Source organism: Trachemys scripta, chromosome 2, assembly GCF_013100865.1.
Source record: "Trachemys scripta elegans isolate TJP31775 chromosome 2, CAS_Tse_1.0, whole genome shotgun sequence".
NCBI classification, from domain to species: Eukaryota; Metazoa; Chordata; order Testudines; family Emydidae; genus Trachemys; species Trachemys scripta.
The window spans coordinates 141,689,419-141,701,588 of NC_048299.1; the positions used below are offsets into that span (position 1 = coordinate 141,689,419).

The following is a 12,170-nucleotide window of genomic DNA, read 5'->3' on the forward strand; positions in this document are numbered from 1 at the left end:
CGGTGTGTGTCTGACGCTCTCTCACCCCTAGGGTGCTGGGAGCAGCCCCTTCCGAGCCAGCCCCACAGGCACCATGAGCACAGCCCCTGACCTCGGCCACTCCCACCACTTACCAGCTGGAGAAAGGAGGCGATTTCCTGCTCCTGGGTCTGAGCGTTCAGGTCCCGACAGCGTCTCCGCAGCCAGCGCCGACGCCGGTGCGTGTGGTACGTCTTCTCTGTTGCATTCCAGGACTGGGGTGTTCCGGTGGGGGGGATGCCAATGCCGTACTCCCAGCCTGAGAGAGGAGCCGTGCTGCCATCAGGACCTGGGAGGAGGCCCCAGGCAGGCGTGCTCACATCCTGGTGATCAGATCCTCCCTCATGAAACCAGGAAACCTCCTGCCTGGCCTCTCCTGCTGCCTGGGCTCACTCCCCACCCGCCTGGGCTGGACAAGGTGCTGATCCTGTGACTGAGGCTGGCAGGGAGAAGCTGCACCCAGTACAGGTGTTCATGCACCAGCCCTCCCTGTCCGACAGCAGGGACAGCCTAGGAAACTCTCCTCATGCCCCCCATGTGCCCACCAGCCCAGGTCTGGAGCTGCCTCCTCCAAGGATGGGGGAGCGCAGTGTCCATGGCCTATCTGCTGAGGCTGCCAGCAAGATGGGCAGCTTGTGCCGGGGGGGTGTGATCCTTGAGGCACACTTGTCTGCTGGGAACCCGCTAAACTCATTACTCTGGGCTGCTGAATGGCCCTCGCAGAGATTGCCCCACAGACCCTTCAGGACGTGCCCAGGGCAACACAGTCAGCACTGAGCCCCACAAGTCAGGGTGGGCAGCAGCTTGGTCCTGGCTCTCTGATCGCTCCACATCACAGCCTCAGCAGCCACACCGATTCCCCTGGAAACCACTTACCAGACTCATCCACAGCTCGGTTCACCTCCACCCTCCAGCCTTCCTCAAAGTGCCAGCCCTTAGGGCACACGATCCCTTCCTTTGGGGAGACGGCGGCTCCGCCCTGGAACCGAGACAACGGGGGAAATGTGGAGCTGAGCATGTTTGCTGGAGGTGCCCCGGAACTTTTAGAAGGGTCCAGCAGCCACGGTTGGGGCCAGCCTCTCTGGAGAGCCCAGCCCATTGGGGGCCGAGCCCTTTGACGCATCCAGCCCTGAGTGTCACAGTGGGAGCTGCTGGGGGCTGAGCCCCTTTGCAAATCATGTCCTCAGAGACCAGGGCCCAGGGAAAGTGTCAGCACCACGGAGACCAAAGCCTCTGGGCATCCCCGGGAAGAGGGGGACGCAAACCAGGGCGGGCAGGAAAGCCAGGCTCAGGCTGCAGCTGGTATATATTCCAGACAAGGGCTGGAGAGGTTCTGGTTTAATGGCACAGATGAATGAAAAACAACCTCCAAGATGACACCTCCCACCAGCCAGTGCTGCCCGCACCCCTCACCGCATCCGTGTTGGGAGAAGGGGCTGGGGCCCACTCTTCCCCTGGCTGCCGACTCTCGTTCTCATACACCTCCTCCAGCACCTCACTGTGGTTGGTCTCAGTATCCAGCAGCAGCCTGCATGGGAGGCCAGGGCAAAGTCAGGAACGCAGGAGTCTCATCTCATGGCTTTTCCAAAGGGTTGGCTGGAAAAGCGCTGCGTGAATCCTCCTGTCATCTCCTATTCTCTCCCATCAAACCTCAGGGAGCTGAGTGCCTAGAGGTCCCTCTAGTTCAGTACCTGGCACCTCCCTCTGGAACTCTCCTCCAGTGAGGAAGGATGTTCCTCCTGACCCCAGCTGGAAATCCTCTCACACCTTGAGGCCTGATACAAGCTCTGAGATCCCTGGGGCAATAGTCCTCGCTAGTGTGACTGAGACACGATCCTGACTGGGACATGTCTAATCTCTCTAATCTCTCCTGGAAACTCATCTATTTACTTCAATAATATCCTGCAGCAGTGAGTTCCACAGTTTAATTGTGCACTCAGCTCTCCAGACCCTTCACTAGCTCCGCTCTTCCCATCCTACTCAAACACTGATGTGGGGAACTCAGCGGGAGGCACATTTAACCCTTTACCCACCTTCCCTCAACAGGAGCCTGTGCTAGCCAGTGTCACAGGTTAACTATCTGCTGCATACCAGAATGTTTCCCAAAGCCATCTAGTGCTGTTTCCTCCTTTGGTCAGAGAAAGGTGTAACCTCACCTCATAGCACCCCTCACGGTACAGTACTATACACATGGGAGATCTCTCTCAGAGCCCCTGAAACTCCTCCCCCCATAATGGTTTTTGGGCTTCTTCCTGGCCTGGTTCTCATCGGCAGGAGACAGCCCCTGTCTCAGCAGGACAGCATGTCCCACGACTCACCTCCTCTGTGGCTCCACCGCCCAGTCGCCATCCCAGTGCCAGCCCTTGGGCAGCTGGAACTTGTCCCTTGGGACACCAATCTTCCCGGTTATGTCTGAGAAGCTGGGGTGCTGCATCAGCCCTTTGGGCCCCCACTTCCCAAAGATCTTCACCTGGTTCTCATACTGAGCAGGGCACAGAGGAGCGACAGACACAGACGGAAGCGGGTCAGAGCAGGTGCAATTCCACGGACACAGGGCGAGCTCCGGGGGTGGGGTGAGCGCTGGGCAGCTCCACCCAGTGCGGGGTGGCAGAGGGGCTGAGAGGAGCTGCTGTGGAAGGGGCGTGCGAGGTGCATGAGCTCTGACGGGCTGGGCTTTGGGGTCACAATCGATTGGCCTGCTGGGGGTGTGCCCCGTGTACGCAGCATTCCCTGTCTGCGCCAGCATCGTCCTCGTCCAGCAAACCTCCCTCCCCACATGGAAGCCCCGGCAGATTATCCCTGCCCCAGTAACCAGAGGCCTCTTGCCCCAAAGCTGCCCTCCTCCTGCTCACCGTCTCTGCATAGACCCCGATCTTCCCCTCGCAGTGCCTCATGAACTCCTGGCTGTCGGACACCAGACTCAGCCACATTCGCATGCGCAGCTGGCCATGGATGGTGTCCTTCCCATCTCGCTGAGGGCTCTGCAGGAGAAAGGCAAAGGGGCCATGCTGCACCCACTCCAAAAGCAGCCACCATGTGTGGGCAGAGCCCGCTCCGCCCCTGCTTGGCTCTCCGGCTCCCCACAGCCCGAGGTGAGCGAGAGATCCTGGCACATCTCCTACCTTCAGGAAGAGGGTGTGGGTTTTCCCGCACAGCTTGCCACAGGCGCAGGGACCGGCCTTGGAGAACATGATGGTGTGAGCCTTCACGCGGGCATAGGCCACCCGCTTCTCCTTGCACAGCATCCAGATCACCACGTCGGGCATGCCGGCTTGGGGCTGTGGTGGCCGCACATCAGGAGAGAGAAGAGATTTCACAGATGCTATTGCAGGAGCAAGCACAGGGCGAGATACCTCCTGGGCTGCTCTCCTTCCCATGGCAGGGGCTGTGCCAACTCATGCCAGCCTGGCCCCCTTGCTAGGCCTGTCGGCAGGCGCAGCCCCTAGGGTGACCAAAGAGCCCCTTCCGAGCTAGGCAGCACTGACTCAGCATCACTCCTAGCTCCCAGTGACCCAGGGAATGAACAGTGAGGTCAGAGACTGGAGAGTGAGGGCCCCCTGGCTGAGCATGTCTCCATTCTCCTCCAGGACTGGTCTGAAAGGTGCTCAGCCCGGCACTAGAAGAGATGACGCTAGTAGCAGGGCTGGCTCCAGGCACCAGCAAAGGAAGCAGGTGCTTGGGGCGGCCAATTGGAAAGGGGCGGCACGTCCGGGTCTTCGGTGGCACTTCCTAGTCCCTCTCTTCCTCTTTGAGTTGCCGCTGAAGTGCCGCCGAAGAGGAAGAGATGGAGCAAGCGAAGGACCCACCGCCAAATTGCTGCAGAAGAATGAAGCTGCGCGATTGAGCTGCTGCCGAAGTGCCGCCGATGGGCTTTATCTTTTTTTTTTTGCTTCGCCGCTTAGGGCAGCAAAAAAGCTAGAGCCAGCCCTGACTCGAGGAGATGCTGGTGGGCAAGGCAGCTTGGGGATGGTGTCTGGGGAAGGGGTGCAAGGCCTTGGCCTACCTCCGGAGTGACGGAGTTGATCCTCTGCAGCCAGTCCTCTACCTTGAGGATCAGGGTCTTTGGGTTCGTCCCAGCGCTCAGCCTTTCTGCAGACCTGGCTACTTGGTGGAGGAGCCGACCACGCAGGTCCCTCAGCTGCTGATCCAGGCCTGTGGCTGTCACTCGACCTTCCAAACTGGGCAGCGGCCTGCTGCAAGGAGCATCAACAGGGAGAGGTCAGAGCTCCCTCACTGCCACCAGCTACCCAGGGCAGAGAGAAGGGGGGTCTGAGAACTGACCTGCCCCTTGGCTCACGGGTGGAGAGATGAAAAATGTGGAACTGACCCATGGCATCATGTAGGTCAGAACTGGAAAAGACATGGCCAGTCCCTCTTCTGGCCAAGCAGGATTGCTCCCTGCAGCACTTTTGCCAGTGCTTTGTCCAGTCCAGTTTTACATGTCCCAAGCAATGGAGATCCCACCCCAGTCCCACATCCTCATAGATCTCACTGGCAAGAAGCTTTCCCTGAGAGTCAGCCTTCGGTTTCCATTTCTCAAGTCCATCCCATCACTCCTAATTACCCTGCGTTTCCCACCCTAAACAATCCCCCTTTCTCCTTGGGGATTGCACCACTCAGACTTTTGCAGACTATGATCACGTTCCCCACGCCCCAGACACTGCTTAGCTAAAATGTAACCCTGTTAGCTCGCCAGCCCCCTGTTTCTCCTAACTCCTCCCAGCTGGAAAATCCCCTTCTGGAGATGAAGCCATGTCATGAAGGCACAGCCTGCTCTGTAACCTCCATGCTAGGCTAGGAAGCCAATAGCTGGTGAGGACATGGACAGACACTGGAGATCCAGCCTGGGAGAAAGGCAGTGAGAAAGCTGGCACGGTAGTCTGGCAATCAAAAGTCCAGAGTAGCCAACCTCTGGAGACAGGGGGACCCATGCAGTATTCTACGATATAGCCTTTTTGTACAGTCCGGCAGCCCCTTTGGTAAGAAATGATACTTTGCCCTTCTATAGCATCTTTCCCGTGACGATCTCAAGGCCAGGTGCTCACAGATTGTGATCTCAGTCACACCGGTGAAAATCTGGAGTGACTTCACTGAGGTCAACGTTGCTACTTGGGTAACTGAGATCTGAGTCTGGTCCTTTAGGGTTAATTACATGAGGTATAATTCCCATTCGACACAGTGAGAGAATCTAAATCACAGTGAGATAAAGGCCCAGGTTTTCAAGTATCAGGGGGTCACCGTGTTAGTCTGTATCCACAAAAACAACATGGAGTCCAGTGGCACCTTAAAGAATCTTTCAGGTGCCACCAGACTCCTTCAGGTTTTCAAAGGTGCTCAGCACATTGGGGGCATGTAGGGTGCTGCACACTTGGAGATCTGGCTCTGAGGTCTGATTTAAGGCTGGCCCCTGCTGGGGGCAAGGTCACCCAGAGCCAGTGGCAGAGTGGGGAATGGAACCCAGGAGTCCTGTTTTACAGTCCTGTGACCATCAGTAAAGCCCTGTGAGTTCCTGCAGAGCTGCAGGAGTGCAAAGCAATTTATTGCTTTATTATTCATCCCCAGAGAGGAAAGCTGTGCAGGTCACACTCCTGAGCTGCCCACAGGGTATGTCTACACTGTGATTAAATGCCGGCGACTGGCCTTTGCCAGCTGACTTGGGCTCACGGGCTCAGGCTTGCGGGGCTGTTTAACTGCAGTATAGAGGGTCGGCTCAGGCTGCAGCCTAAGCTCTGGGACCCGTCCCATCTCGCAGGGTCCTAGAGCCTGGGCTCCAGCCCGATCCTGAATGTCTACACTGCAACTGAACAGCCCCTCAGCCTGAGCCCTGCGAGCCCGAGTCAGCCGTGGGGGTCTCATTACAGTGTAGACGTACCCAGGGAGACCAACGCTTAGCGTCCTGGCTCACTTGCAGTCCTCCAGCAGCTCTTTCAGCAGCTTCTTCCAGACGTCACCCAAAGATGGATCCTCGGCGGTTCGGACGGATCTCAGAGCATCCAGATTCAAGGTCTGATGGAGAAGGAAATCAAGTCAGACTTTATCTGCGGCTCATCCTCCAACCGGTGGGCCAGGGCACAGAGCTACAGTGCAACTGACTCAGCTTCCAGTCAAGTCAACAGGGGGTCTTTCCATTCCCTTTAAGGGTCGGGGCCCACATTCCTCCCTCAGGACAGAGCCAGTATTTGGTGCATCTCAAGCTGTGAAGGGGAGGCACTTCAAGATGAGCCACAGGAAGAGCCTGTGTCCGAGGGGTTTGGGTGTGCCTGCGCAGGAGCTACAATGAAGTTATAATAGTCATTAGAGGTAGAAAAGGCCCGTTAGTGCCCATCCAGACCGTCTGCTGCCAATGCCGGATTGTTCTCTACCGTGCACATGCCAGGGTTTGGTCTAGTCTAGTTTTTAGTGTCTTCCATCCATAGGTGCTGGAACTTGGGGGGCGAGGGGGCGCTGTGCACCCCTGGCTTGAAGTGGTTTCCATCACAGACAGTTTGGTTCACTGGCTCCCAGCTCCCTGCTTCCATCCCTTTCCTTGGGAGACAGACGATTCTACAGTCTAATACATCCTGCTGTTTAACTCCACCTCTCACTCCTCACTGCCCCTCCTTGTGCCCCAACCAGCCCTTCTCCTCCTGGCATTTTACCCTTACCACACTTGCAGACTATTATATTCCTGCCCGTAGTCACCACTTAGCCAAGCGAGGGCCAGGTAATCAGTTGAGTCGTCCCCTGCAGGCTCACCCCTCCAGCCCCTTCACCGTTTTAGTTGCTCCTCTCTGAGCTCTCTCCAGTCTGCCAATACCTCTCTGGCGTTGAGCTGCCCACAGCATTCCAGATGTGCTCGCATCGGAGCTGTCCCCTGCGGGCTCTGTGAAGGGCGCCCCTCTGCGTGCACAGCCCCTGTCTGCTGCTGTCCCTCAGCCCAGATTCATGCCTAGCTTTGCAGCCTGTTCTCGGTGATTTGCCTGGCTCCCTGCACAGCCAGGATCTGCACTCACCAGCCTGTCCCGTGTGGAGTGCAGGATGTTCAGGGTGTCCATGTAGTAGCTAGCGTCCTCCCAGAAAGAGGTGATGGCCACCATTGGCTTGGTGTCGTACCATGGCAGATAGTGATAATGGTTTCCTGGAGAGCAGGAAGGAAGCGGGGTGAACCACTTGGCTCAGGGGAGCTCAGGCATGTTCCTTAGGGAGATGACGGGTGGGGAAGGCTGGGTGGGTTAATATCAGCAGTGTGCACTCTATGGAGCTTCTCTCCCCTGCTGCTGGCCCTGGGTTTGTAGGGCCTGAGGCAGATCACTCTGTGAGGGCCCTATGACAGCTTGAGGAGTAAGGTTGTGTCCAGTTCCGAATTCCACCTGGTTTTATGAACACTCTTCGAAACTGTGACCATCACTGGGTATTAGATCGCAGGAACTGGACAGGGAGAGGGGGCTTGTCTGCACATAGCCCCTGCACTGTCAATTCACAGCCTGCCTTAAGGACAGACAAGCCCCGAGGAAGCTCTGTTGGGAAAGGCATGATAAGGTCATCAAGAGCTATCACCACAGAATGGCTCTCACCTAGTGACTCTCTACACAGAAACCTGTCTGGAGCAGGGGGCAGGAATCCCGCAGTCTGGGATGGCGGAGAGTGGCAGCATCTCCACTTCATTCCCTGCCCCAGAGGGGCTGCGAGTGCTGAAAAAGGAGTGCTTCTCCAAGCCAAAAGAGCAATCGGGGAGTGTGGGTGGGGGGTGGGGCTGGGGCACTGGTGTAAGGGTCTGGCTGGACTGTGGGTTCCCACTGCCAAGGGGGATGTCAGACACAGGGTCTGCACCTGGGACTATGCCCGAGGGACCCAGAGCAGGGACACTGACCAGTCACCACTCAGACCCAGGTGATTAGCAACACGTGGGATGCAATGGTTGGATCTCCTCACAACGGACTGGTGTGTGTCCAGAGACAGGGACCGGCCCCTGCCCAGACAGAAGGGCCTCATGGTGATATGTCCCCCAGGAAGAAAACTGGTCAAACATTTTTCAATAACGTTTTTCTATTGGAAACTGCCACTTTGTCATAGAGTCATAGAATATCAGGGTTGGAAGGGACCTCAGGAGGTATCTAGTCCAACCCCCTGCTCAAAGCAGGACTAATCCCCAGACAGATTTTTACCCCAGTTCACTAAATGGCCCCCTCAAGGATTGAACTCACAACCCTGGGTTTAGCAGGCCAATGCTCAAACTACTTGTCAAAACTGAACCTTTCTGTGAGAATGGGGTGATTTTGACATAATTTCGTTTAGGAAAAAAATTGACAAGAAGTGTTTCAAGAAGCTCAAACCAGAACACTCTGAACTTTTGGGAGCAGAACTTTTGGTTTCAAAATGGATATTTTTGTAATATACAATTAAAGCAGTCGAAATCGGAAGGGAACGTTTCCATTTGATCAAACCGGAACGCTTCGACTGACCCCAAGGACATTTTCTGGAAAATTTCACTTCACAGGAAAATTTGGATTTTTTTTGTTGTTTTCATTTTGACTTGGAAAGGGAACAACCATCGGAATGTCAGGATTTCCTGCAGAACGGAAATTCGGCTCTCTCGGAATCTGGCTCTTCACGTCCCTCCATCTCTACAGAGCTCTTCCGTCTCCTGACTTCCTCCCTGATTTCCTACCCCTTCCACCCCATCGTGCGCCTCCTGGCCAGCCTGTCTCCTCTCCCCCAGCCTTGCCTTGCTCCTACCGTCAAACACAGCTTGGCTGTACTGCGTGGTTGAGGCACAGGGCTTGCAGGTCACGTCAAACTTGTTGCCATAGTTCCCGATGCTGACCTCAAACTGGATCAGCTCCTTGATAGCGGGCAGCATGGTGGCTGAATAGAAGATGGCACACAGGCCGTACTTGCGCCGTGACAAGTATCGCTGGCAAAGGAAAGACCCAACAGGCAGGGTTAGGACGGGGATGGTGTCTTGGTCACTATCACCTGTCCTGGCAGGTCATCAGCAAGGACCCAACCTGAGACCTGCTGCAGCAAAGCACCAGCCTTTGCTGTTTGAGCTAAAGGAGTGACAGCCCTAGCTGATGGCAGTAGCAGGCTTTTATCCTCTGTGTGGGCCAGTCACCAGCAGGGGATGTGATCATACTGTGACTTTTATAGCTTGGGGGAGCATCCTGGAACCCCCATAGTCCTCATTTTCACCTAATCGTGATCTTACATATAAAGCAGGCCTTGTAAGGTATCAGGGAAAGGTTATGATCTGCTGAAAGTCATTTCTCTAGCCATACATGTGTGTCATTGATGCATATGACGTTATGAGAATTGTGTAGTATGATGGTCACTGAAGCATGCTGTAAGTGGAGTCAAGTATCAGGGGGTAGCCGTGTTAGTCTGTATCTTCAAAAACAACAAGGAGTCTGGTGGCACCTTAAAGACTAACAGATTTATTTGGGCATAAGCTTTCGTGGGTAAAAACCTCACTTCTTGCATCTGAAGAAGTGAGGCTTTTACCCATGAAAGCTTATGCCCAAATAAATCTGTTAGTCTTTAAGGTGCCACCAGATTCCTTGTTGTTTTTGTAAGTGGAGGAACCAGCCAGATATTTGCTCCCCAGAGGCAACAGCAAGGAAAGAACCAACACCCGGGCGGGGTGTGAAACAGCCCATCACCAGCCATTGTCCAGCAAGGGAGCTACAATGTGATGACTCACCTACATGTGACCACACCAGGGCAATTGCTCAACCTTGCACAGTTGCCAACTTTCGCCCGGTAAATAAGCACCTTGACTTTCACAATAAGCCAAAAATCAAGCGAATCCCATTTCAAAACAAGGCCAAAACAAGCCGGTCCCTAAGAACCCCAACACTCTATGTGACTAGATCCCTCCAGCATGCAGTCTGGGACTGCAGTGGGCCTGCTCTGCACCCCTGACTCTCTCCCCCACTTGCCCCTGCTTGCCCTCCCCCCCGCCCTTTGCCGGGAGCTAATAAAACAAAGGAAGCAACAAGCAACAAGCTACAAGCCCAAAACTAGCCAACAAGCAACTCACAAGCCAATTAAGCCAAAACCAAGCCCAATTTCTGCATTTTTTTCATGGGTTTGGCATGTCTGCAACCTTGCTGGGTGACTCAGCAATGCCCCCAGACATGCCTGGATTTGTGCTCCTCAAACATATGGACTGAAGGTATAAAACAGGCAGAGTGGACACATACTGGACCTTCTCCTGCCCCCACCTATGCTGCAAGCAACCAAGACACTGAGAAGAAGACTGAAGACTCCAACAGGGGAGACTGACCCAGGTTTAAGGAACAAACCTGTATGTTAAGGACTGCAACATCCAGTGGGGTGAGAAAAACTGCTTAGTCTAGGTGCTGCCCAGTCTATAGGGTTGAGAGATTAGACTGCGAGCTTAGATTTTATTTCTTTCGGTAACTAACTCTGACTTTTTGCCTGTCACTTAATATCACTTACAATCTACCTGTTACAGTCAATACATTTGTTTAATTGTTTATCTTTACCAGTGAGTTTGTATGAAGTGTGGGGCAAATCTGCTCAGGTTTGCCAAAGGCTGGTGTCTGTCCACTTTCCATTGATGAAGTGGTGACGGTATATTCCTGGGGTACAGTGCTGGGAGCTGGGGGAATTTGGCTCTGGTGCCTTTCTCTGGGTGATTCACGAGTGGCTCTTGGAGCATTCATGCAATCCAGCTGGGTGTGGGGTCTCCACATGCGGTTGTGCTGAGTGATCACAGTGCCTGGAGGGGTTTGCTGCTGGTCACTAGCCAGGCACTGTGAGAGACAGCCCAGGCTGGGGAGAGTTCAGGGGGCACAGCGGTTCCACAGTCCCAGGCTGCACCCCGGGGAGCCCGCTACAGAGGCGCAGCGAGCAGCGTGACATACACAGCTTGTTGTACTGAGCAAGATTTACACTTCATACACTGGTGTAAAGATTTTAAGTGTGGTGGCTAAGGACAGTCAGGAGGAAGCTACCGGTTTGTTATTTTCTGTTTGCTTATTTCGGGAAAGGGAAGTGGGGACAGAAAAGCAGGAACATGAGTGAAAGCAATGAAGCGATTGCGAAGTTGGAGCTTTTTAGGCTGCAGGTTGCAGAAAAGGAGAGGGAGCACCAGAGAATATTGCTACTAAAGAAACTGGCCATGGAGGAGAAGGAAGGAGAGTGGGAGGAAGGAGAGAGAGAGAGAAAATGCAAACTGGACTTGCTAGAGAAGTAGAACCAGAAACCACCAACCCCAACCATTCCCATCACTCCAAAAATCCACAACTGGGAACACCTATGCCCTGCACACAATAAGACCAGCTCCTGCACTGCAGCTGGAGGCAACACCACATCGGGAAGGGATGGGGGTGTGGTGCTGGCCAGGGAGAGAGCTGTCCAGGTTGTTAGCTGCCAGCAGGTCACAGCTGAACCAGAGGCAAACACGGCTCTAGGGAGCAGAGAGAAATGTGTCCCAGAGGAGAGCCCAGAGAAGAGCCAGGGAATCTCGGAAACCACTGAGGTGGGTGAGGATTCCTGTGACTCTGTAACACAGGGAAGCAGGATGCTTCCAAGTGTGGAAGGGGCTGAGATTAGCTCCTTTCCAGCAGAAGGCAACATGCCCTCAGGCGCAGGGGCAGGAGAGGGGTTGTCAGTGATTAAGGAAACTGCCCCAGTTGTTAGCTGGCAGAGTTCTGCAGATGAACAAGAGACAGACCCCTCCCTAGGGAGCACAGAGGAATGTGTTTTAGAGGGGGGCCCAGAGGAGGAAACTGGGGAAGAAATAGTGGGGGTACAGGAATGTCTCTGCACTCAGGTGGTGGTTTGTGAGAATGCAAATGACCCAATGGGCAGAGATGGGGGTGTTTTTCCCCAGGCTGGTGAGACACAGGGAGCAGTTATAGGAGAGCTGCTGGGAAAAGGTGCATCTGATCAAAGGGTAAACCCACCTCGCCCACAGAGCACAGATCACAGCCCTTTAGGGGGCAGGGAAGGAACCAGTGCTGGGAGGGGGAAACACCGGGTAACCCCAAAGGGGAGGTGGATTTTCTGCATATGTACAGTCCTGGGGTTGGGGGACCGCTCCCCAAGGGGCCAGCCAATGTGCAGGATCCCCTGAACACCCATCTTGCCAGACCCTGAGGCACCAAAATTCCAGAAACATGATTAAATTAAGAACCCAGGCAGAG

The 12,170-nt window shown here is 54.8% G+C and overlaps 1 protein-coding gene across 1 annotated transcript in view; it reads right to left on the minus strand.

Annotated features, from left to right (window-relative positions):
• Nucleotides 1-12,170, minus strand: part of FER1L5 (fer-1 like family member 5) — a 92,130-nt gene that overhangs the window by 42,697 nt on the left and 37,263 nt on the right. The window contains exons 19-28 of the mRNA XM_034759524.1: nt 8,734-8,911; nt 7,011-7,135; nt 5,924-6,024; nt 4,022-4,211; nt 3,141-3,296; nt 2,871-2,999; nt 2,337-2,500; nt 1,432-1,546; nt 895-997; nt 114-277 (exon numbers count right to left, since the gene is read on the minus strand). Of these exons, the coding sequence (XP_034615415.1) occupies nt 114-277; nt 895-997; nt 1,432-1,546; nt 2,337-2,500; nt 2,871-2,999; nt 3,141-3,296; nt 4,022-4,211; nt 5,924-6,024; nt 7,011-7,135; nt 8,734-8,911 (1,425 nt within the window). The remainder of the gene's footprint in view (nt 1-113; nt 278-894; nt 998-1,431; nt 1,547-2,336; nt 2,501-2,870; nt 3,000-3,140; nt 3,297-4,021; nt 4,212-5,923; nt 6,025-7,010; nt 7,136-8,733; nt 8,912-12,170) is intronic.